Below are 24,715 nucleotides of genomic sequence, written 5' to 3' on the forward strand. Positions count from 1 at the left end.
TGAGTTATTTTTTTTCTAGTTGCCACAATAGCATTTATTTACTCCATATTTTATGTTAAAACAACGTACCAATTATTAAGATGATTGGACATTTATTTTAGAAGTTATAAATTTTAATGTTTCAAAAAACAGGTGTTTCCTCCAAAATTTTAAAATCACAAAAAAGTTCATATTTTGAAAGATTTTATACATAAAGTAATGAAAGTCACACCAAAATACTTCGTTTTCACTGCGTTAATGGGGAAATATATAGAGTTAGCCAATCTGCTGTTAGTATAGGGACATAAGTAGTATATCACTTTATGTGGGGTGTCCCTAAACTTTCTGGCAACACTGTACTAGAAAATAATAAAAACAGTAAATTCACAATGGAAAAATTTGATCTGATCCCAACAATTTTAGGAGATACAATGAATATTTAATGAACTATCAACTTCTATCATGTCAGCCTACCAATTTTGAATAAGGTTTTTGAACAAGACAAAATTCAGATTTTGATCATTTTGATCATTTTTTCCAGATTTGATTTTATTTTGTATATTTATTGATTACAAAATGTTATTCTATTGTGTTGGATTATTTGTATATAGGCAAATAAAGTCTGATGATGGTCTTGTTCCTCTATGGGATTTGGCTATACATTTATGTAGCATTACTATCTGCAAGATACGTATATTGAGAAAAATTCCATATGCAGCCTTTAAACTTTGCATTGAATTTCATTTCTATACAGACACAAGCGTGAGTTCAATGATGATGCATGTCCATCTATGGGATTTAGCTGAGTATCATTGTAGCGTATCCACCGAGTAGGCTGGTAAATTTTCTCTTCTCTTCTGATTGTCTGTATGTCTGTCCATAGGACATTTTAAGAATGAAATGAGTTATAGACTTGAAATTTTGCATGAAGCTTTAGCAAAGCCTGTTACGAGACATGTGGTCTAGTGTTTTAAACAGAATAAGAATATTGTAATTCTGAATGCTACAACTCGCACTTGGTTACTCTTCTAAGCAACTTAAAAAAGGGAGTTGCTGAGAAGATTCTAGAAGACTCCGGAAGAAAAAAAAGTCAGGTTTATTTGTTTTTGACTCCCTAAAAACCTTGTTCACTGTTGATTTGAACTGCGGCAATGGTCGGAAAATGCACCTGAGCAAATTGGACATTATGTGGAGGGAGAAATAAAAACTACAGGTGATATAAAAATATTAGTAACACAATAAAACAGGAGCAATCTCCAGCTGAATCATTACAAGAATGAGGGAATAATGAGACACTGTGATTGTAATAAATAACCTAATCTATTTTGTTCAGTCGGACGGTAAACTGAGCAAGACGGCAGCGATTGTGAGGAACAGGCACTTCTCTAGAGGGCTACTCTCCGCTGGTACATCTGGAACAAAACAAATTATGTCACAAAATAGGAATTATTGTAAGTAGGGCCTACTAAAGAATATATAATTAATTTTTTAAAGATTTTTTTGGCTACTAAATCACATTTTTGAAAATTAAGTGCAGTAATAGTATCATGAACAAAGAACATGTAAGTTGACTATCTACTACTTGGTGTTGTCAGGAACTCTTCTTGAGTGTAAATTTATCTCGTCACTTGAAAATCTCTAAGTTCTCTCTTGATTTTATGATAAGTTCTTGAGGTAATATGCTTTTGAATTTTTGGACAATACAAGGTTTTTCTCATATAGTGCAGCAACGTTGAGGTAAGATGTATCTGGAGGCGTGGTGAGTGCTGTTGTTGTGGGTATCCCCATTTGTTTATATTTTATTATTATAATCCCCCAATCATTATAAGTATTTCTTCGAAATAAACAATATAAATGTTATTTTTACCTTTGAGTTTAGAGCATTCAGCATCAACTCTAGAGTAACCGTCGGCACAAGCACAGACTCCCTTACTGCAGGTCACGACAGATCTGTTGAGAGAAGGAGTGACACACTGGAAGGGGTGTGTGCAGGCCTCCCCCAGTCCTGGAACATGTAGATAGAGAATTTATTATACAAGGGTTTCAATATGGGCTAGCAATCAGGAAGGCAATAAAGATATTAAAAATGAACAGTAAAATAATTCTGTATGCTCAGAAGAACTTATATGATTGGAGTGAAATTCCAAATATATGGATTACCAAGCTGGCTTAGTCGTGGAACATTGCAACAGAAGGAGCAGTTTGGAATATATACAACTAATTATTCACCTCTATGACTTTAACTTTTTATTGTACAAATTGTATCAATAGAAATCCCACAAAATATAGCCCAAAATTTGTTATTGCCAATTATAAACCCAATTTTAATTTTCTTATTCCACTAAAAAACAATAAAATTTGATGCACCATTTAATTATTTTTTCTTTTACAGGAAATTCTATCCAAACTAACTCTCAAAGAGTGCAATTACTGTAAATAAATACATACAAAATCTTCACTGTTTAACAAACTTCTTCAAGATAATTGAGTACAGAAGGTTAATGCCTAATTGAAGAAAAGCTGTTTGAAATGTCATACTGTACAGTGCTTATGCACATATTTAAAAACACGAGTTCTGGAAAATGTTAGGTGGTTTGAAAGCAGTCAATTTTTAAATCCACCTTTGATTTCACCATTGTGGATGAGGAAAGAGAGGGAGGTTTGGTTCTCAGTGTGTGAGCAAAGTTTTGAAAAATTTTCACGCAAGAATGGCCAGGGAAAGATAAAAGGGCTTGTGAAACCACAACCACAATGTTAGTGTCAGCCTTTGAGATGGCAGAAACCACCACTTCCCAATCTCTTTCTCTCAGCATTATTTCATTTTTATGATCATATGAGCAAGAAAAAAATAATATGTATATTGAAATATCTTTATTTATGTTAGTGCATAAAAAGTACATGAATGGTGTCAAGCATTCATAATAAAATAACAATTACATATTCTGACTAAGGATTATACTATAATTGTGTATTGACTAATATGTTCTTACCCCAAACAATTCAGCTAAAAAATTCAATAGAACCCTATTTTACAATACTTAAAAATCTCAAAATATACTTAAAATTTCATAAACAACGCAAAGCTATGCTTCAACTCTTCAAAATTATATAAAGTGTTGTTAATAAAGTAATCTTTTAGATAATATTTGAATTTTTTAACCACTCTTCATTTTTTATATTTGTAGGAAGATTGTTTAAATATTTTGCACCAATATAAGTTGTTTTTTTATTTTTTTAAAGTTCCAATTTATGGGATTCAGTTGCTATATTGCCCTTTTGTCTAGTATTATAACAGTGATTGCTTCCTAATAAAGGTAGTTTGTTAGCTTTCATTGATTGATTAGTGTAGAGAACAGTTTGCTACATGTAATGACTATAAACTGTCATGATATCCAAACTAGAAAATTTATTTTTGTCTGCATTATTTCAACCAAGGTTCAAAATAATACGAATACACCTTTTTTGTAGTATTAGTATACTATTAAATTAAATTTTGTTGTAGATCCATAAATGCATAAGCCAAACGCAATTGCAGAGTTCATAAGCAAAATAAAGGAGTCTTAAAGTATCAATTGAGCGAATTTTTGACATTCTGTAAATTACAAATAAACCGGAGGTAATTTTTTTAACTACTTGATCAACATGCAAATCTCAAATGTTGATCAAGAATTAAACCCAAAGATTTTGTTGACTCTACTTGATTTATCAATGTGTCCAGCGGCTTACTGATTAATTTAGTGTATTTAGAGGAGAATACAATAAAATTAGTTTTACTTTAACTAATAAATAGTTGATGTTCATTTAGAGCAGAATTTACATTAGTTTGAAATTGCTGAGCTTAACACTAGTGCCGTCAGCATAGTAAAGGTAATTTTAATACTTAATAAATAAATTAAACTGATTTTTTAAACATGTTTTACACACAATCTGTTTGTATCTCTCATGACCTCTTTAGAAAAAAGGATAGACATGAGATATCTACTTACTCGCTGATATCCAGCAGCTCTTGTCCAGTTCGTGAGAGAAAGGGATGCACTTGCAGATGTTGTCCTGGGTATCACAGTACGTGTTCTGCAGGTACTTGTGGCACTGGGAATCCTCCACACACTGCGCTCTCAGGCTCTTAGCCACTGTGACACAATTTATGGGGTCAATAGGTGTATTATTTTGACAATACAAAGCACAGCACAATATCCATTTTGTGTTACTTTGGTAAACACGATCAGTTGATAAGTGTTTCAATTACATGAAAATTAAATTCAATATTATATTAACACTTTGGCTACCTTGTGGCACAGAGTCTGATAGTATAAGAGCCATCAAACATATTTTAGGAGACGAAAGCAGTTTTCTTGAAATTGATAGAGGAATTTTTCCTAAGAAAGGAATTGATTTTCAGCCATGGTAGTTTTGGTGGCGATCAAAATTTGAGGGTATTAATAGGGTTAAAATGTGAAATGATAATCTTTTCTTAGATTATATTCTTTCTAGTTTAATAAGTCGCTGTAAGAATCTGATACGGCCAGCTGACGCTGATTTTAACTGTGTCAAGGTAAGAAAAATATGATCTGAAAAAATTATCATTTCATATTTTTAACCCTTTTGATACACTTCAATTTTACCCTCTACCAAAACTACTGCAATTGATGAGTAGTATCTTCCTTATAAAAATTTCTCTATCAATTTTTAGAAAAATTTGTGTTCTTATTCAATACAAATTGGCTCTTGGCTACTAACACTATTGCTTTGGTAGCGAAAGTAAATATAAGCCCTAATAATTATGTGTTTATAATATAAGTTTATCGATCCTCCAGGAGGGTTCACTTCTAGCTGGTTTATACCTTCCAGTTGAACACAAAGTGGGTACAGCAAAATCCTATGTGTCACTTAAATCACATGGATATCTTATGGATATCCTGGATCACTACCACAAATGTTGAGATTCTGGGGTGCAAGGGTAATTTGATAGGTCTAGTCTACTGTGGGGGATGAGTTGGAGTTTGTTCCTTGAGAGTCAAAGGTTCTTGCCAGCCTAGACATAAGGGTGTGTTACCCCCTGCCTGCTTTGACTGGATAGGCAGGTATAGAGCTGGCTTCCCCTTCTTCCGAGGAGACAAGACTTCAGATTAGTGCCCTAAACTTTTCCTCATGAATCTCTACATGAAGCGGCCTCTATTCCCAAGCTTAGCCATCCAAAATATTCTTTCACTCCGAAAACAGCGCAAAGGTCCTTATAGAACAAGGTGCAATGTTCTAAGTGTTTTGTCCTAAGAGAACAAAAAAATAAGTATATCTAATAATGGCCAGATATGAAAAATCTACAATTCCCTTCCAAAAGTAGCAATACACTATTCATAGTAAAAACAAATAAACAGGAAAATTAACCATTAATTATTATAATATGATTTATTTTTTAATCTTGAAATATCGTTAAGAAAAAGTACTTTTTGAAAAGGAAGCTGGAAAGAAACTGTAGTGTTGATACTCTTGAAATATTTCTGTACTTGAAAGTTAGATATGATTCTTTCTGTTCTGTAGGATAATAAACTAAGGAAACCTAAACAATCTTATGTGATACTTCCGAAGTAACAAGATACTCAAGGATACTCCGAAGAGTCAAGGATTGGGGGGGGGGGGATTTGGAGTCACCTCACACTGAGATCCCATGAGAAAGAATGGGGAGTACTATATCAGGTACGCCATCTTGGAAGAAGGGGAGGAATCTCTGTTTCAGCCAAGAACGTTGCCAGGAAACAATTTGGAGGGGAGGGATCCAGCCAACTGATATTTTCCCGTAGTGGACAGAGAGTAAGGCTCCATTTTGTTCATTAAAAAAACTTCTTGACCCATTTCTTTCAGCAGTACATGTCAGTAATATTGAATTATTTATATAATAATAATTGTTTACTAAAAAAGAGTAATTGAAAAAATTACAAATTTGGAGGGGTTCCGGACCCCTTGGACTCCCTCACTGGCTACGTCCTTGGTTCCAGCCTCATCCAGTCAAAGCAAGCAGGGGAGAGTCTTTCCATCACATTTAGTCATGCAAAGACATTTAATACTTAAGGAACTCTACCCAATAATTACTATTCACAGTAAACTAGATCACAGTCAACTATCCTTTACCCCAAATCTTGACATTTTCAGTTAGTGATGTCATTTGCTTTTAGTCTATGCATGTTCTGCTGGCAGGTACACATGAGAAAGAAGTGAACCCTTCTGGAAGAAGATTTTTATATTAACAGATATTTCCACACTGGCTTGATATTAATATGATTCACAATTAATATGAAAATATCAATTTGACAAAGTACCTCTTCTGACAGTCAAATAAAACCTCAAAGTCAGGTAATATCAGTTAGCACGTGTTCAGGTACATTCACCATTTCTATTGAAATTGTCCTAACAAAAAGTACCTCAATGGTCATAGGTACTTACGCAAACATTTGCAATGCAAACAAGGACAAGGCTAGTTTCATTGTGTACTTTTGATCGTACAAAGTAACAATTTCCAGTCGCCAATAAATACTATTACAAACAACAAGAAGCAAGAATTCAATGATTTGTAAAATCTGATCTTAACCTCTTTCAAGAACTGATAGGCGACTGACTATGTCTTGATTGCTTTATGATAGGGCAAGAAAACAAACGTTGGCAAACTAGGCATATTGTTAGTCATGTGAAGTGTGTCTTCGTCTTATAATCACCATACACACAAACAGCTTATCATAAACTCTATTTTATTCTGTTGAAGCCATGATGAGCCAGCACTGGGATATTTAAAAGCAAAACCACATTCAAAGACTGAATCAGTATGAATGAGAATGTCTGTACGTAAGTCTAACTATATGTGAATTTGCAGAGTATTGCTGTTCGAGTACTCATTTGTTGAATCTTGCGATAAAATGTGATGTATTATTAAAAAGCAATAAAATATTATTATTGTTATGACTACCACGGTAAGCTTTGTATGTTGTAATCATGATTCAGGTTCAGCCAACCACCTGCACTCTTGTTTATCATTTTCACTACGGTACGCCTTAAGATATAATCTCTTACTTTCCCCACAAAACTCTCTAAAACCTCTTGTGCCCCTGGGCCCAGGTCATGCGGGGACATATTTAATAAAGAGACTCTGATCTTGGTTACATCAACCTGAAAACTTGAAATCAAAAGGGCTGACAAGTAAGGCAGGGAACACTTGTGAGTTGTCAGAAGTTGGTTATTGTCAGCATAGTATTGCGACCTTTATTTTATACGTATATATATATATATATATATTTTCATTTAGAGTTTTTAAAGAAAAATACAATTATTGACTGTACAATATTTCGTTGTTATTTCAACTTTCTCCAGTACACTGTATAAACATACACTGAATAAAAATAAAAAAACAAAAAAGAAACACCTGGTTTCTTTTCTAAATGTAAATAACAATTTGACATTCAAAAATGTTGATTACTTGTTGATTTAAAAAAATAATACTGTATAACAAAATATAATTTTGAATATAGGTAAATTTGCAGACCAGAATCAAAGCATTCAAGTGGAAAACAATAATTTAGCGAATTTTAAGTCACACATGGTAGTTTTGAGTTTAATATAAGTTGGTATGCCAATTCATAATCCCTTACATTCAAATCGTTTCAAGAGCTATTTTCACAAGGTTTAATTTGCTTGTAACTTTGAGTTTATAGCAAAACTCATAGCTTTTGTTATAGCGAATAGCGTGTAAGGCTGCTGGTTTTTTTAAATCTTTGTGATTAATTGAAAAACGGTCATTTTTACGCATAAAGAATTTGAGGTTTGCCCAATTTAGTTTTGGAACAAAACCTACAGGATATGTGTGTGTGTGTGTTAACACATATCATTGGTATAATTTGTTCAATTTATCCTACAGTAGATTGTAGTTATTTGTTAAGTTATTTATCCACCTGAGGAGAGATTAGATTTGCACACCTCGTAACTTACACGTTACAGACTTTTTGTATCTCTTAACGATGGCAAATGTTTAGAAAAATCCTGTTATCTTCACAAACCTTCCATTGTCAAAAACCAACTTTAAACACATGGTATTTACCTGGTAGACAAGTAGTGCCATCTAAGCTAGACACATAGCCTGTCTCACAGGTGCAAACATTGGAGCAGTAGGAATGGTCAGCAATGCAATCCTCGTCCTTCCTGCATCCTTTTCCAAGCGCTGCAACACAATTACATTCACAGTGAAGACACTCATGATTCAATATGAAACATAACAAGTTTATTCAGAGCCAGATGTAGTAGCAGCCATCTTGATTTTAACCTATTAAAACCAATGTTAAACACTTTTGTGACCATATTTTTAATCATAGAATTAAGGGAAATGTCTTATTTAAACAAGTAATTAACATGCACTCAAATGTTTTTTATTCATTGTTTCTACTAAAAAAATGAAAATGAAATGAATGAATGTTGAATTTTTTTATTTTTGCTTTCTTACATTTTTTAAATATTTTTTTCATTTTTATTAGTTTTCAGTTTCATTCAGAACAAGTATCGCAAAACTGTTTGCATTTCATATTTTAACTATACAAACAGTGTATTTACTGTTATATTCAACTTTGTTTAAATAGTTACATTAGTATGAGGCTAAAATAGTAAAATTAACAAGAGTGTTGTGAAACTGAACTTAATCACATTGCTCCGATTGTATCGTCAATGAGTTTTTAGGTTATGTTATCCAATAGTCTACGAAAGGACCCACAAAGTAGATTAAATTAAATTTATTATATGATCTTCATCATATGGCACCGTCAAATGTATGGCCAATAAAGATCTCCAAAATTACTTGACCTTCATCAAGTTCCAATGTAATTACAAATTCCCACAAACTACGAGGTGTGAATAGGCATGTGGTTAGGGAAGACTGACAAACATATGAAATAGAAGGACAGATATTGTGTGGGTAAAAATTACTATCACTGAAATGTTGGAATGATCCTGTAAAAATACTATGATCCATCTGTTCTGTTCAATAGATTTAATACGCAAAACAATTTTTGCAGCCTATAATCACATTCAAATTGGGTCAAGTTAAGTTAACTCAACGATTGCAGAATATCATGATTTGCAAAATACATCAGTATACTTACTTGGCTCACTGACATATTTAAGTGGGGTGTGACAGGCATATCAGTTAGATAAGTATATTTCTGTGAAAAGTAGAGATGATTTGGTAAAGTACAGTATTCTGAGTCAGTGCTCACCAACGTCAGGTAGACAGTCTAGCCGATCGCTGCTAGGGTGGTAGTTGGCCGTACATATACACACACTGTATGCACAGTATGTTGGTACATTCGAGGTTGATATACAATTATCTGACACTTTACACGTTCCTCCTAGACCTGAAACATGAAAGCATTTCTATTTGGAATGGTTTATAATGATTCTGTTGTTTAAAAATAATTCAACTTACAACTAGTTAGAATTACTTACTTTTGGTAACAGGGGTGTAACTAGGGCTTGACTTTGGGGGAAATGAATCTGATTGAAGAACACATCACATCGGCGTATGGAATAAATCTGAATACATCTAAATTTGTACTAATTAGATCTAATCATCTATTAATCATCTAATCATCCAATCATACTAATCATCTAATTCAAAGTAAAACATTTAAATGCTGCGGTTCAGAAAATGAGAGAGAGAGAGAGAGAGTAAGAATGAGAATTATCTTTATTTGTCGTAATCTTTGAGATTGCAAATGGTGTCAGATTTAGAATTAGAAAGTGACTTTACAATTTGAAGTAGTTGAAGGGGAAAGAGATACAGTGTTTACATAGTTCTCTGCAGATGTTCTACTCTAGCGAGTGAAAAGAAGATTCCGTAGCCACTTTTGTAATGCAGTCTTCAGAAGTTTTTGAGTTGCGCCTGGTGGGAGGTGGTTGTGGATTTTCATCCAAATTTAGGATGGTTGTCTTTTATACATTTCAAGATGATGATTTGGGAGATCGTAAAGAACAGCACGTCTTGTGTAGCATTGATGGATATGTCCATTATTGGGGATTCTGCGCTGTCCGTATATAGCACCACTTGTGGATGTAAAGAGCAACAACTGTGCAATTCCAAAACTTTTGAATGCTTCTCTGTGGTTTTCCATCCATCCAATTCAGCCAGGGTTCTTACAGCCTTCCTTTGCAAGGTTAGCATCTTTTAAAGGTTTGTTGCCGAAGTTCCACCCCACACAACAAGTCCGTACCTTAGGTTAGCTTCAAACAGAGAGAAGTATGTGGTTTGGCTGTTTCAGTGCTGCTCATTTATTTTATTTGCTTGATGACGTACAAGCTTGTGTTGAGGTGTTGGAAAGATTGTCAAGGTGTGGGGTTCAGGTCAGTTTTTGATCTATTATTATTCCTAGGAATGCAGCTTGTGTTTCCAGACAAGTTGGAGTAATATTATATGAATATTTATTTATTGTTAGGGGGTTTGGAGGGGCTTATATAACCCTAAACTCCTCCTCCCCTCATAGTAAGTCCACCACAGTAAAACTGATTATACTTATTATCTTTGTATGACACCACTTCTAAGATGAAAAGTTCAAAACAAAATGTCTAATGTATTTAATGTCCAAAATAGCATTTCCAAAAAAGTCTTTCTACTGCTTAATCCACAATCTGAAAAATGAAATAATTTACTCAACCCCCTTAAATTCCTAAACAGTTAAAATCTTTCAAACACAGTTTGTTAATTTGACTTATTAAGTTTTGTTCGGAAGTGCAAAATACTTTGTGCAAAGCAAGATGAGCTAACTAATTCTTATTTGCTCAAAATGAAGTAAGTAATTTGTTCTATGAAGAGAACAATACATGTAACAACTAACAAGGTAAGAAATTTGAAAGAGTTCTGGCAAGGATTCTTGCAGACATTATGGGAATCACAAGTATTCCTTACTCTCTGTAATGTGAGATCTACACTCCAAGTGCATAATGCATTTCTCCATGTAAGAAAACCTAACCAAAACTATAAATGCACTATTAATTTCTCATTACAAGATGATAGCCACAGATGAAATCTATCTATCTTCTTACTCCACCAGTAAGAATATTTTAATGTTAAGTAAGTAAAAGTGTAAACTAAGAGTACAGTTAATTGTATAAAATACTTATAATAAATCACTCCGATTTATTTCATGAATATTTCCTAAACTCCAGGTTCACCTCCCTTAATAATACTTCATGTTGCTAAAAATAAATGACATACTAAGAATAAAGATTTTATTAACCATAAAACATATAATCATGTGATTAGTCTTGTTATATAATTATTAATAATAAAATAAACATAATAATTATCAATAGATTTAAGATAGAATAAAATAATAATCTAACAATAGATAGAGTAAGATAAATCCTGCAGTCTACAAAGCCACTAAAAACAAACAGGACTACAAGTCAAAAAATTCTGTAGTGCTGTAAAAGGATTGGCAATAAGAACATTTTCAGTCTTAATTTATACTTTTTAGTAGGTAGATTCTTTATATCAGTTTGAAGCCTGTTGTAAGATTTAATATTAGTGATCTCATGGATTTTAAGAGTTTTTTAATATTTATTAAACTTAATAAAAATAACTTTTTCCTGTCTGGTTTAATCCTGTTTTTGTCTATTATTTTTATCAGTTGGCCAGAGCCCAGCTTAACAATATTGCAGATGAAGGATGAAAGATGATCATTCATATTCACAATGGAAGAGAAAGCTGGACTATTTTTTATAATTTGTTCCTACAAAGATATGACAAGAATGTGTATAGACTGGTATCCATAGTTTATTCCACTGTATACCATTTGTATTTTATCCTGTTTACTTTCAAAGTCAGGTAGACCTACATTGATTAGATCCTTGATAGTATGGTACTGTTTTCTTTTCTCAAGAGTCAAGGTCATCATCAAATTTTAATGCAATGTGATGGAAAATAAATCAGTTCCTTGTATTTATTTAGTTCAAAATCTTGAGAAAATTAGTAAATTTATGGTGATTATTATAAGTACAGTTTGCCATATATCTCAAAATGGTCTAGTACCAATCAAGATAGCTCTCTGAGGGAACATACAACTGTGAGCTGGTAACCGGATCATTATATAGACTGCATAAACATCACTGTAGCTGTTGCGTATCTTTGTACTCTGGTTGTTCTTTTTATATAATAAAAGTTACTTATATCACCGTAAAGATAATTTTATTCCAGGTATAACTATAATAAACATAAGCTGTATACTAGTTTGTGAAGAAATCTTGAATCAACAAACCGAAAAATGCATTAAAAGCCTCCAAGGTGATAACTGACAGTCAAAACCATATTACTCTATACTCTACGTAAAACTTTTTTTATCATCAAAAGAGAAATTTTTAACTGAAAGTATGCAGGTTTTAAAATGTTGTGGAGGTTTATCTTAATACAATGCAATGGAGAAAGTTTTCATGTTCCAAACTTGACTTCAAACTAGGATCAATGACATCAACCATGGACCTTGGAAACAGGATTGGGTGAAATTTGTGACATAAGAAGAGAACTTACTTGAAGAAGGGAACAGGATTTTCCGGACATTTGCCATCGTTCATTGATAAAATAATCAGTAACACTACATTTTGAGATCTGCAATCTGATCTCTTACTCATGTAAATAACTAACCTAACACACAATTATAAACTAGGTTAAAATAAACAAATTATACCAGAGCATTGTGACACGCGTCATGAATCATACTGCTTCAAAGTCATGAATCATATCGCTCTGGTATGATTTGTTTATTTTAACCTAGTTTGTAGTTATGTGTTAGATTAGTTATTTACCTGAAGAAGAGATCAGATTGCAGAACTTGAAACGTAGTGTTACTGATTTTTTTGTATCACCAAACAATGGCAAATGTCTGGAAAAATCCTGTTCCCTTCACAATCCTTCCATCGTCAAAAACAAACTTCAAACAAAGAATTACTTGAAGAATTATACGATCACTCACTCTTGTTTTTATCAATAATTTCAATTCTGATAGTTTAAAAAAAATAGATCTTGTATACACTGAAGACCAACAATAACAGGTATCAACCAGATACTCCGTATGTTGAGTGCAACCAGAAGAATCAGCTGTGTTCTGGTAATTATCAGTATTAGTTATTGCTGATGGGCTTATCTATAAGTTCACAATAAAAAATTGTAATTCTTCTTTATAAATTTACTTTACATAAGTAGTTTTATTTGCATATGCTTAGATCCTATGTTATTTAATTTAAAGTCAGTCTGTTTGTCTATGGCTAACTAGAACATGCTTTGTACACCAGAGAAGGTAAGAGATTGTAGTGTGTATAGCATTGTTTGTGTAGTGTGCCTCTGCTGTACAATCTAATGGTTTGTGATTCTTATCAGTGTTGCCAAGTATTGATTTACTTTTGTGAGTTCATTGACATATATTTATTTGAGTTTGTTTAATCACCTAAAAAAGGCTATAGATTCCAACCCTCGAAATGTAAAGTTCTATTCTTGTAACATATAATGATGGCAAGTGTCCGAAATCCTGTCATTCTTCCATTTCTTACAAGTCATGATTTGAGAAAAAAATGAATAATAGAATTTTTTAATTAAACTGATGTGAATTTATATATTATTAAAACGTTCATTAAGAGAGTAAAAATACTGTTTTCAGTTATTTTTAATCCAATTTCAATCAGCTGGTGAAATGGCTTGCTGGCATAAAATAATTTGAACTAATTACTAGGTAAGCCAAAAATGTATTCTAGAACTTAGGTCTTAATAGGTTATGTACAATTTCAATTTTGTAAAAACACCATTTTTGAGTGATGCATTTTTATGTAAAAAGGATAAGATAAGAACAATTTTTAAGGGTGGTCTCAGAGGGGGTTGGGAGGGAGGGATCTCCCAAAATATTTGTATAGATCCTGCCATAGAAGGCTCCTATAAGGAGGATTGATCAGACCTTGAAAAAGGGATTTTCACAATAAAAACAAAATGAATACATTTCACCTTACAATAATTGAATTATTTTTACACTCATTCACATCAATCATACCAACTGAGATCAGTAGTCCTTTTATCTGAAGCTAGTGATTGAGAAAAGGGGATAAAGATATGTATGATCATACAGTTTCAGAAGTACTTCACTGCTAAGTGTGTATGTTAAGTTTTAGCGTACTTGTTGAATGTACTAGGCAGGGAGTATTTCCTAACATTATAAAATAAAAAAGTTATTCCTGTTCACAAAAAAGGATCCAGAGATGAACAAAATAAATTATAGGCATATCTCTTATTGTGCCAGCACTATCTAAAACACTTGAATACTTAGTACCTAAACAGCTTACTGAAACTCTCTTCTTTCTAATAAACAATTTTGGCTTTACGGTCAAACGCAGCACAATTGGTGCGGTCCAAGCTTTTATTAACAATTGTCTGAAAGGTGTTGAAAATGAAGAATGTTCTATCTTTCGAAATTTTTTATATGTCTAAAGCTTTTTTTACATTGGCACATAACATCCTTCTATAAACTAGCTTTTTATGGTTTTGCTGATATTATCGTTAAGTTCTTTTTTAAAACTTGCCTAACGGATAGATGACAATCAGTGTTTTTAAATAGTTCCTTTTCTACATATTTATCACTTAAGCACTGCCATATTAGACCCAATATTGTTCATCCTGTGTATAAATGAACTTTATTTTCATTTAAGTCATAATGATGTAAGTAGTTACGTTTTGGTGACGATATAGGTGTATAATTACGTAACAAAGCTTTTTATTTATTACCTATATTCACAGCCTACTGTCCATTTCTCTCTGGGGCAACTTTCATGAAGCCAAGAGACTCTTTGTGTTGTAGAAGAGGTCAATCAGACTCGTATGTGGGTTATCAGCCCGAACCCACTGTATACCTCTCTTTGTAAAATTAAGAATTTTATCACTGCCTCCTATTTTCTTATTTCTTTATTGCCAACCCCAGAGACAATATACATATAGATACAATTATACAATATATAATTAATATTAGTTTTTAATGAATACAGTACAGAGTAATAAATAACATGTAATAGCGTGATACAGATATAATATTAGATATATAACACTTATAACATGATTACAAATAGATTATCCTCCCTACAGCAGTAATAACAACAGAACAAAAAATATTAATAACAAGTAATAACAATACAACAATTAAATAAACAAATAATATAATAAATGATAATACAACAATTTATTCTTGTTTCTTTTGTTTTGTTACTCATAAAGAACAATTTATCTAATTTGCAGGATCACACATCTGTAATTGAGCATAACAATAGATTCAAGTAGATTCAAATTTAGTAACAAAAAAGTGTAACTTAACTCTAACACAAAATAATTTTATTAATCAAGGTATAAAAATGTTACCTCATCATCTCAAGATGCTGGTTCTTAATAAGCTCAAAAATATAATGAAGTTAATTCTGCTTGATTTGTGTGTTATAGTGTTCAAAGGTTTTATGAAACTGACTTTGCCAATTTTTGATTGTTTATTTATTGTTAATGTTTGACCCTTGTCCTACATTTTATACGTGTAGTGACAAATAAAGGAGTCAGAAACTAATCAAAGCAAAAAAAGCCTTCTTAAAACCCTTACCATGGCTGGGTCCTATTTTACCTACATATAGTAACATACAATAAAATAAGTCTGTTTAAAAGCAAATAATCACTAAGATTATTGGGATGGGTATATTTTTAAGACAAAATTTAACTCAAAAACATGTTTTAGCCTTTAAATTTTCAATATTTTTGGTGGTGGTAGACCCCCCCCACCCCGGAAATGAAATCCTGAGTAGTCATCAAAATTTGTACAAAGAAATTTGCCATTGATCTTATATTTAACTGAGAAAAAATCGGTTCTTGCTAAACCGGACATGATATCTCAAGCACTTACGTCAACGGATTCTGATAAGTTATTATTACCTATTAAATCACAAATTTCTAAGAAAAAAATAAGAGACCCATTAAACAGACTTTCCTGAATGAGAGGGTTCCGATTAAAATTTGTAGAAAAGAAAACGATAAAACCATTCCAAGATTAGCTGATAACGGTTTAGTGTAAATGTTATTCTTCATGCTTATCACAGAGCTTAGTATAGAGAGATAAGACCTAGCTTAGCCAAGAATTACTTACGTACTGATTCATAGCACAGGCCATCTTGGAAGTGTGAGTTGGTGAGACATCTGCACTGCCCTGCTCCACTGGAAGTGTTCATGAAACAGTGAGCATGGGTACCGAAGGTGGAAGTGCACTGGATGTCAATGTTGCATGAATCGTTAAGTTTCTTTGACTCTGAAAATTACAATGTATAATGTGAACAGCTATTTTAGGTTTTGTAACAATTGTGTTTTCAAGTACAACATCAAACATCACAGGTTTAGACTTCACAGTATGTTTACAGAGGCTAATTAGTTTTGTTCAGAAGAAAGGATACAGTGAATATGGCATCATACGGATACCAAGATTGCTTGTTACTAGGAAAACTCCCTACATGAACACATTCTTTGATATGGAAACATGTTTGCAAGGAATAGATTTCAGTCTATTCTGAGTTTAACCTTTTTATATATTGCAGAACATTGTTCAGTGGTGTATCAACCTTTGATTGATTACAAAATTAAAGTTTTCAACCATTTTTAAGGATTTTACACACCTAATAAGAATATATCAATTGACGAGACACTTGTACAGAACTAAACCCTGATTCAGTATTTCCCAACAACCACCACTACAAATAGGAAATAAACTTCGTGTTATATTATATGTAACAACACATAATTTTATATATTTTTTCAATTTGGTACATTATATTTACCTAACAGGAAAAACAGAAGAAATAATGCATGAAACATCTGAGAAATATATAAATAAAATTTTGATTCAAAAATTAAAAATGTATATAATATAGGCCTATACATTACAGTATATTACAGTGTTATGTTACAGTATATAACAAATTATATACTATATTTTATATATATATATAGTATTATATAATATATATAGTATGTGTTTTGGCTATTTATCAAATTATGAATGTATAATGATACAATGTATTTGGAATTTAAATTTAAAATATTAACGAATTTTCAGCTCCACGTTTATATTTTAAATCATAGTTGTAGTATGTATTTATGTTTTTTCTTAGATTTTCCTCTCAAATAGCTTTGGCTAAAGGGGATAAAACAAAAATTGCATTGTAAACAAATGGTTATTCTTGAATAAAAAAGTTTGAAATTAAAGAAGTGTCTAATATTTTTAAAGAATATTATTAACTTAGAAGTTGTTTTTTACAAATTGAATGCTGATAAACCTATGTAAAAATTAATTTACTACTTTGATTATAATAAAGAGATATCTTTTGAGTGATTAATCCCAAACTCGTTTGAAATTTTCAATAATGAGTAATAATGAAAGGATCCAAATCCATTTTCACCAGAAAAAGAAGGAATATTTTTTACTTATAGTACAGTAGTAGTAAAAAACAAACCAGAAAGAGTGAAACTGTAAATGTAATTGTAAAAATGGAAGAAAGTTCTCTGTGCATCAATAAACAAACTTGTTAGTGATACCATATTAATATTGGCTTTGTAAGTTTTGTAAATATGTTATATACTTATTTTTTACAGTTTTAAGCTAATGCTACTTTTTTTCACAAAGTTTTAGATTGAAAAGTCCCTATTTTTGGAATATAAAGTACAGTAATTTAAAAATTAGAAGTTTTCTGTTTCAAAGTAGTAAACAAGATTTAAATTCTATTCAAGAAATAAGTATGGTCAAAGACAATACAGAACAGAAAACTAATTAATTATTGATAAAAATACAGGAAATTCAGTACATCCCAAAAAATTTGTTGTGTGATTGATTAAAAGGGTTTTTATATCTATCACAATGCTTCTTCTGAATATTACCAATTATTTGTTATCTACTGAGTTATCTCTACATTGTTCACTTATCAGAGTCAAGATAAAGTTGGGCTACAGAATGAGTGTTTACTGTGAATGCATACCTTCAATGTCAAATGTCTAACACATATCTCTTTGAATGAATTATCCTCATTTAATACACAAAAAAGCCTTAATCAATAGTACATTTACTGCATTGAGAGTTATTAATTTCCTTAAATTTGCTCATTAAGTTCAACACAATAAAAATATGTTATCAGAAATGTTGTTTTTCCTTGCTACTTTTTTAGTAACTGCAGGTAGAAATATGAAACTGGAAATATACATTTTTACATCAAAGACAATAGACAATTTTCTTTATTTACATATTCATAGAGAATAGTACTGCGTCATAAAACAAAAGTTGTGGTTAGTAAAATTTATACAATGTAAAAAGTTTTTGTCTCATAGTTATATAATACAAAGTTGTTTTTTTTTATGTCCAGAGGAAGCTCTTGTCTTGCGCTGCGCTGTGTTAAAAGGTAACCACTATTTAAGGCAAAGACAGTATATTCTTGTGTTTGATTTAGCGTGTCTGTAATTATAAGGAAGGGAAAAGGGAATACTCCAATTTGGAATTTTTACATATACTTCCCCTTTTGATATGCTACTTAAAACAATTTAGCACAAATTTGATGTATACATCAACATGTTTTTGAGACTTATAAAATTAAAGGTTAAAGTAAACCTATTTAAAAGGTTTTGAATTCCAATAATTTTTTTTGTAAAATTCAGTTAGTTTGATATTATTTCATTAATAGTAACTTACTATTATATATAATATAATATAAAAATATTTTATTATTATAATTTTAAGTATTTTAAGACAAAGTGTGTTTCATTAGTGTTCATGAGATAATATTTCTTTGATTAGTCTGTCATTTTTTTATTTAAATAAATTCTTTTTACATAAAATGCTCTAATTGCTTTAGAAAAAAATGAAAATGCCTTTCTACATACACTAATGTAAGTGTAAAAACGAAGAAATACAAGGATTTAATTAATGTAACAAAGAATGTACGCAAGTTTTTTAGCTGAAATACAAAAGGACTATTTACATTTACATACCTAACTATATAATAAAATTAAGTTTAAGTAATGAAGTAAATTTAAGTTAAATTCAAGTTTTAGTTAGCTGCCTATAGAATTCAGTAACATTAAAAAAATAGTCTATTTATATCATGTATCAAAATCCAAATTTTTTATAGCTGAATTTGTTAAATTGTGGTTACACATAAATTAGTTTATATTAATGGAGTTGTCATGTTTGGAGTAGATAACGTTCATCTTTCTATAAGAACATGGACATGTATTCAATGTGTGTGGGTGTAATGGCACGTTCTATGGATACAGTATTGATTTTTGCTCAGGACATAATTTGCTTAATAACTTGACCATGATAGTGCAATAAAACTTAGTATATTTGATATGATGAAATGATTAATCCTTTGAATACCTCGTGGCACAGTTGGTGTAGAGTAATTTGCTTACATAAGATATGATAGTGAACATCTTAAAATCATAATCATCCAAAATGTTAGTTACGGTTCTGTATTTTACACTTTAAAGAAATAAAATTTTAATAATGAGTCATGTCTTTATAAGTAACTTCTTAGGACAAATGTGTCTTTAATTTATAATTGAATTGTGAAATAAACTTAATTTATTTTAAAATATTTACATCGTTAATTTGAGCTATATTATCATTTATTGGTTAAACTATAACTCAAAATTTTACAAAAATTATACTTTTTGTCATAAAAATTTAAGAAGGCCTATGTTTTATTGGAGGACTCTAAAACGTATCAGATATTGACAAACTTAATGTTTAATTGAAAAAATTCTAAAAACTATCTGATGTGAAATGAACGATACATCAATCACTGGAATGATTCAATTGCTCTAAACTTAAAAATAACTGAACCTTTGCCTGAAGATTCTAAAAAAAAACATCAAGTATAGGAAAACCTTATCATGCATGTGATGATTATAATAACCATTAGATTTGAACTAGCTTTATCTTTAATTTAAACACTTCAGACTTTGCTGTATTTCTACAGAACCTTCCTAAGTGCATGCAAATAATGCTTTCTGACACTTATGACTTATAATATAGCTTAAATTCACTAATTCTTTCAGAAATACCCATTTATTACTTGACCGTTTCTTCATGTGTAAGAATTTAAAGTATAGCATTTGAACTCTCTCTTACTTGGAAAACATGATATGGTGGAAGAGTCTTGAACGAAATTGTCCTTACACTTACACCGTCTGTTGTCCATGCAGTAGGCATTTGATGAGCAGTCTTTGTCCGAACCACAGGTAGTTTCTCCTAACCTGAAGTCTATATAAAAAACAAAACGAGACTCGATTAATACTTTTTATTTCTATATGATACATTTGGATCTTTCCAGAAAATGGATTGCATTCTTACATTAGAAGCGAGAGATCTAAATACATTTCCTAAAGGAGCTAAGAAGCTTTTTCATCTACAAATGTAGCTAATTGTTATAGAAGAAGTAGGTAGATTTTGTGATAACTGAAACATCAATAATTTATTTCCTAATGGATTGACATGATTCATAACTTGATTATGCCAATTGATATACAAAACTATGTTTATTGGAAAAAGTGTAGGAAATACTATAAGCATTCCAGAACACTTTTCCTATTTTTCTCTAGGTCCATAAATCATAAAGGTACGAATTTTTAAAAGCTTTAACTGCCGTCATATTATGATGAAATAGAGACCAAGCTGGCCAATGAATGTGGCTGAGATATTTGTAAGGCCAATTTTTGTACCAAGTGTCAACTTGATTCAGCATTTATTTCACCAGTTCTTGGTGATCAAAAAATTCTTATGCGATTTCAAATGTAATTGATATCTCAAAACATAAAAATAATTGCTTGTTATAAAAAGTTTAGGAAATGTTATACATATACAAGAACACATTTTTTTTTTTGTAGATCTATAAATAATGAACTTGTGAAATTTAAACAACCCTTATATGAAACTAAATGGAGTACCAAGTAGGCCAACGAACTTAACAAGTCCTCCATGTTGATAAGGTCAATTTTTTGTAATAAGTTTCAACTTGTTTTGGCTTTTATGTGAAATTTGTCGTTTCCACAAGCCATTATTTATTTAAAACAATAAATCAGTAACACTACGTTTCGAGATCTGCAATCTCATCTCTTCATCAGGTAATAACTAATCTAATACATAATTACAAACAAGGTTAAAATAAACAAATCATACCAAAGCGTTGTGGCACGCATAAGTCAGGAATGTTGTGGCACTCAGGTTGTGATTCCTGACTTAGGCGTGCCACAACGCTTTGGTATGATTTGTTTATTTTAACCTAGTTTGTAATTATGTATTAGGTAAGTGATGAAGAAGAGATCAGATTGCAGATCTCGAAACGTAGTGTTACTGATTTATTGTTTCACTGAACAATGGCAAATGTCCGGAAAAATCCTGTTTCTTCCACAATCCTTCCATCGTCAAAAATAACCTTCAAACAAAGCATTTTATGTAGCACATATATAATATCAAATTTGGAATGGAGATGCTTTTGGGCCACGGGAGTATGCTTGATGAAGAAGTTATGTAGAACATTTTTACATAAGCACTACCATAAGCACAACATTTTTCTACAAAATCTACATAAAATGGATTACTTACCCTTCCATAAGTAGTAGTTTAGATGACTAATTTCAGCTCACCATTAAGCTCTTTTATTAAACCAATACAGATAATCTCATTGAATCATCAATAATAAAATTTGCAGATGACTATTAAATTATTGGTTGTATTGGGTTTGATAACGACTTCCATTAATTATTCAAAATTGATCATCAAAGTACTGTTTATTAACAAAAGTAAATAAATATATAGTGACAAAAAAAGCAACCATTTTTATTTATTTGCATGGTAGACACCTTATTTTACTGTGTCCAGACAAAACTGGTAAGAATACTTAACTTCCAATTCTATTTGGAAAACACAATGAAATATTCGTAATAAAAATTATACAGATGTGTTTCTAATCAGTTTGATTTACTTACTTAAACTTAAGAAAATTTTCTCAAAAGCTAGACAGTTCCTTTTAGATCAAATACATTATTTGGTTTTGAAAATAAAAAAAATAATTACAATGAAAGCAATCATATAAGATGAAATTTAAAAATATCAAACCTTAACAGTCTTTATTACAGATTTAATAGTATCTTTAGTTTAAATAAACATTTTGCTAAAATATAAGTTAGTTAAATATGAAATAAACATTTGCAAAATTATACAAATTTTTGCAGAATGAAAGCAAGGGAAAGCAAAATATACAAATTTGAAGAAAGCAAAATATGACTTGGAAAAACTTTAAATACAGCCTAAATTTAAATGAATTTGTTCTAGTCCTTGACAACGCATATATATATATACAATGTATATGTGTGTATATATATATATATATATATATATATATATATATACTTTTCACAATTTGTAAGAGGTTTTCTTTAAAGGAATTATGTAGTGTGTTTGTGTTCATGTATATATATATATATATATATATATATATATATATATATATATATATATATATATATATATATATATACATAACACATATGTTACATATAAAGTCTAACTAAAAAAAAAAACAAACATTACTTTCTTGCCATATGTATGTACTTCTTCTCCAAATAGAGATATAGTAAAATACTGTATATTAAGTTTAATCTCTAAATAATATTAAGTTTATTATCCATTGTACTTACCTGTAGCTAATTTGCTGAGAGTTGCACAGTACGAGCACAGAAACATAAAGTTAATACTGCAGATGAAAGCAATAAGTGCATTTGAGAAATGAAATGAAGCAAAATTCATTATTTACAAAAAGAATTATGTAGAGCTAGCAATACTACATGATCTGCCTATGGCGTTCGGAATTATTAGAGTTTTAGATAAGATAATACTCAGCCCAGAGTATTATCAGGTGATAGATAAGAACCTTTTGAAAGAGACTGACTAATAGAACGGTAAAAGTGAGTCATATACGTGACTAAATACTCACTAAAATATCTGTGTTGTCCTCAATGGGATTTACTGAACTAATGTAAAGTTTTGTTGTTCTGATTCATTGTATTTCTAGCATTTTTATCATGAAAGTTCCTTGCATGTTTTGTGATAGCAAATTATTAATTTTACTAGTAGTCATAATCTTTAAAACATTCTGATTGGTTTAAAAATCTTTATACTGAAAGTGACAAACATTTTGAAAATTAATAAAGGTCTAAAAATAATTTTAGTGATTATTGCCTATTATCATATCTGTGCGTTTATAACAAAAAATCATAGATTATACTCGTAATTCATAAGATTAAAAAATTCATAAGAAAAACATCAAAAAACCATTAAGAACAAAACCGAGGTGTGTGTGTATGTGTGATTTTAACTATGTGGGAGTGTATTAGAAGGTGTATTCTTCACTAAGGCAAACAAAACAAGATCAACCGGGACAGAGAATATGACCTGTGGATCTGAAGGAAAGATTCTTTTCAGCACAACAGTATTTACACCAACTCTTGCAAATATTCCATTCCATCTATCCCAGATGGTACTCTAAAGGCAATCTTCCCAAGCAGTTTTGAGAAAATTAAGTTGATGCAAGAAACAATAGGGTAATGCAAAATAAGATAAAATAATGATAAATGATGAGTATGTCTTCTGACCTCAAAAGATTGAAGTAGAGTAGCTATAGCTATAGCCAAGATGTATTCTAATAAGGGCATGCTCTTAAGGTGGTACCTCAAATAAGATTGATGCAGAGACCAATGAGTAGTAAAATATCATCAAGGAGATGAGGTCTGTGAAGGAACTAGCAATGTGACGAAATAAAAGTAGATCACGCAGAGCTCTGTTGGAGGCAGCCAAGATCTGTTGGTTCCAAGTGACAGTGAGGATAACTCCAGGATTCACTTGTTTGAGTGATGCATCATTTACTAAGAGATACATTCTAAAGGGTTCAAATTTATGTGGACCTTATTGAAATTCAGCTCAATAGGTTTTACTCGCACTACTGGATAACTGTGTTCAAGATTTTTTGAAGAAGCCCAAGATCAAGATATGATGATAAAGGGTCTCTCAAACTTCTAATTTCTTTTAGGTCTTGAAGCACAGAATCAGTCCTTGGTTTCATGATTTCCATTGGCATCAACGTGGATTTACCATCTTTGAAATTGCATATAAACTTATGACAGAGATAAGAGAAAGTATCTTAGGTTTTACCAACGTTCAGTTCATCTGGTCTTTGAGCCCACCCTCTGGCTTATTATCAGTGGCCTTTGGATATATCTTAAATCTAACAAAGGCCTTCAAATTCTGAGTGACAGTATTATTACTGTATACTGACTTTTGACTGAGAAGGACACTGGAGAAGGCATACTTAGGTCAAGAACCTAGGACTTTGAATCATTAAAAATATCACCAACTATTTGTTACGTAGAGGTACAAGTAAAACAAAAATGAAGAAGGTTAAACCTCATAAAAATCAGAGGACTAAACTTACCTATATGCAGTGAAACTGTAAGCAGACCCTCAATGACAAGGTGAAAGGTGCCAAGTTACACAGGATTCACATGTAATGTAGAAGCCAGAAAAAAGGCTTCCATACATTTAATAGGACCTGAAGCAGGATTCAAGTTGAGCACTGCATTATTGATAGAAAAACTCAGTAAAAGAGAAAACAA

The 24,715-nt window shown here is 31.1% G+C and overlaps 1 protein-coding gene across 2 annotated transcripts; it reads right to left on the reverse strand.

Moving 5' to 3' along the window:
- Positions 1-1,280: 1,280 nt before the first annotated feature.
- On the reverse strand, positions 1,281-22,932 carry LOC124353089 (prion-like-(Q/N-rich) domain-bearing protein 25). 2 transcript variants are annotated; one of them, XM_046802907.1, is made up of 8 exons: positions 22,745-22,932; positions 20,232-20,309; positions 16,155-16,313; positions 9,225-9,362; positions 8,060-8,179; positions 3,966-4,109; positions 1,847-1,984; positions 1,281-1,391 (listed from the first exon to the last, which is right to left on the reverse strand). In XM_046802907.1, the coding sequence occupies exons 3-8, from the start codon at positions 16,234-16,236 to the stop codon at positions 1,309-1,311; spliced, it is 705 nt and encodes a 234-aa protein (XP_046658863.1). In that variant the 5' UTR covers positions 16,237-16,313; positions 20,232-20,309; positions 22,745-22,932; the 3' UTR covers positions 1,281-1,308. The 2 variants fall into 2 exon arrangements, with proteins under 2 accessions (XP_046658863.1, XP_046658862.1); XM_046802906.1 differs by having other exon boundaries at positions 20,178-20,309.
- Positions 22,933-24,715: the final 1,783 nt, after the last annotated feature.

This window comes from Homalodisca vitripennis, chromosome 1 (assembly GCF_021130785.1).
Source record: "Homalodisca vitripennis isolate AUS2020 chromosome 1, UT_GWSS_2.1, whole genome shotgun sequence".
NCBI classification, from domain to species: Eukaryota; Metazoa; Arthropoda; class Insecta; order Hemiptera; family Cicadellidae; genus Homalodisca; species Homalodisca vitripennis.

What these genes read in the sequence shown, in the direction of transcription:
- LOC124353089 (XM_046802906.1), bottom strand. Translation starts at nt 22,853, where the DNA reads ATGAATTTTGCTTCATTTCATTTCTCAAATGCACTTATTGCTTTCATC. An exon ending in TCTCAGCAAATTAGCTACAG is followed by an intron (nt 20,310 to 22,744) that starts GTAAGTACAATG and finishes TTTTTTATATAG; the next exon opens with ACTTCAGGTTAGGAGAAACT. An exon ending in TGGCACTACTTGTCTACCAG is followed by an intron (nt 4,110 to 8,059) that starts GTAAATACCATG and finishes ATTGTGTCACAG; the next exon opens with TGGCTAAGAGCCTGAGAGCG.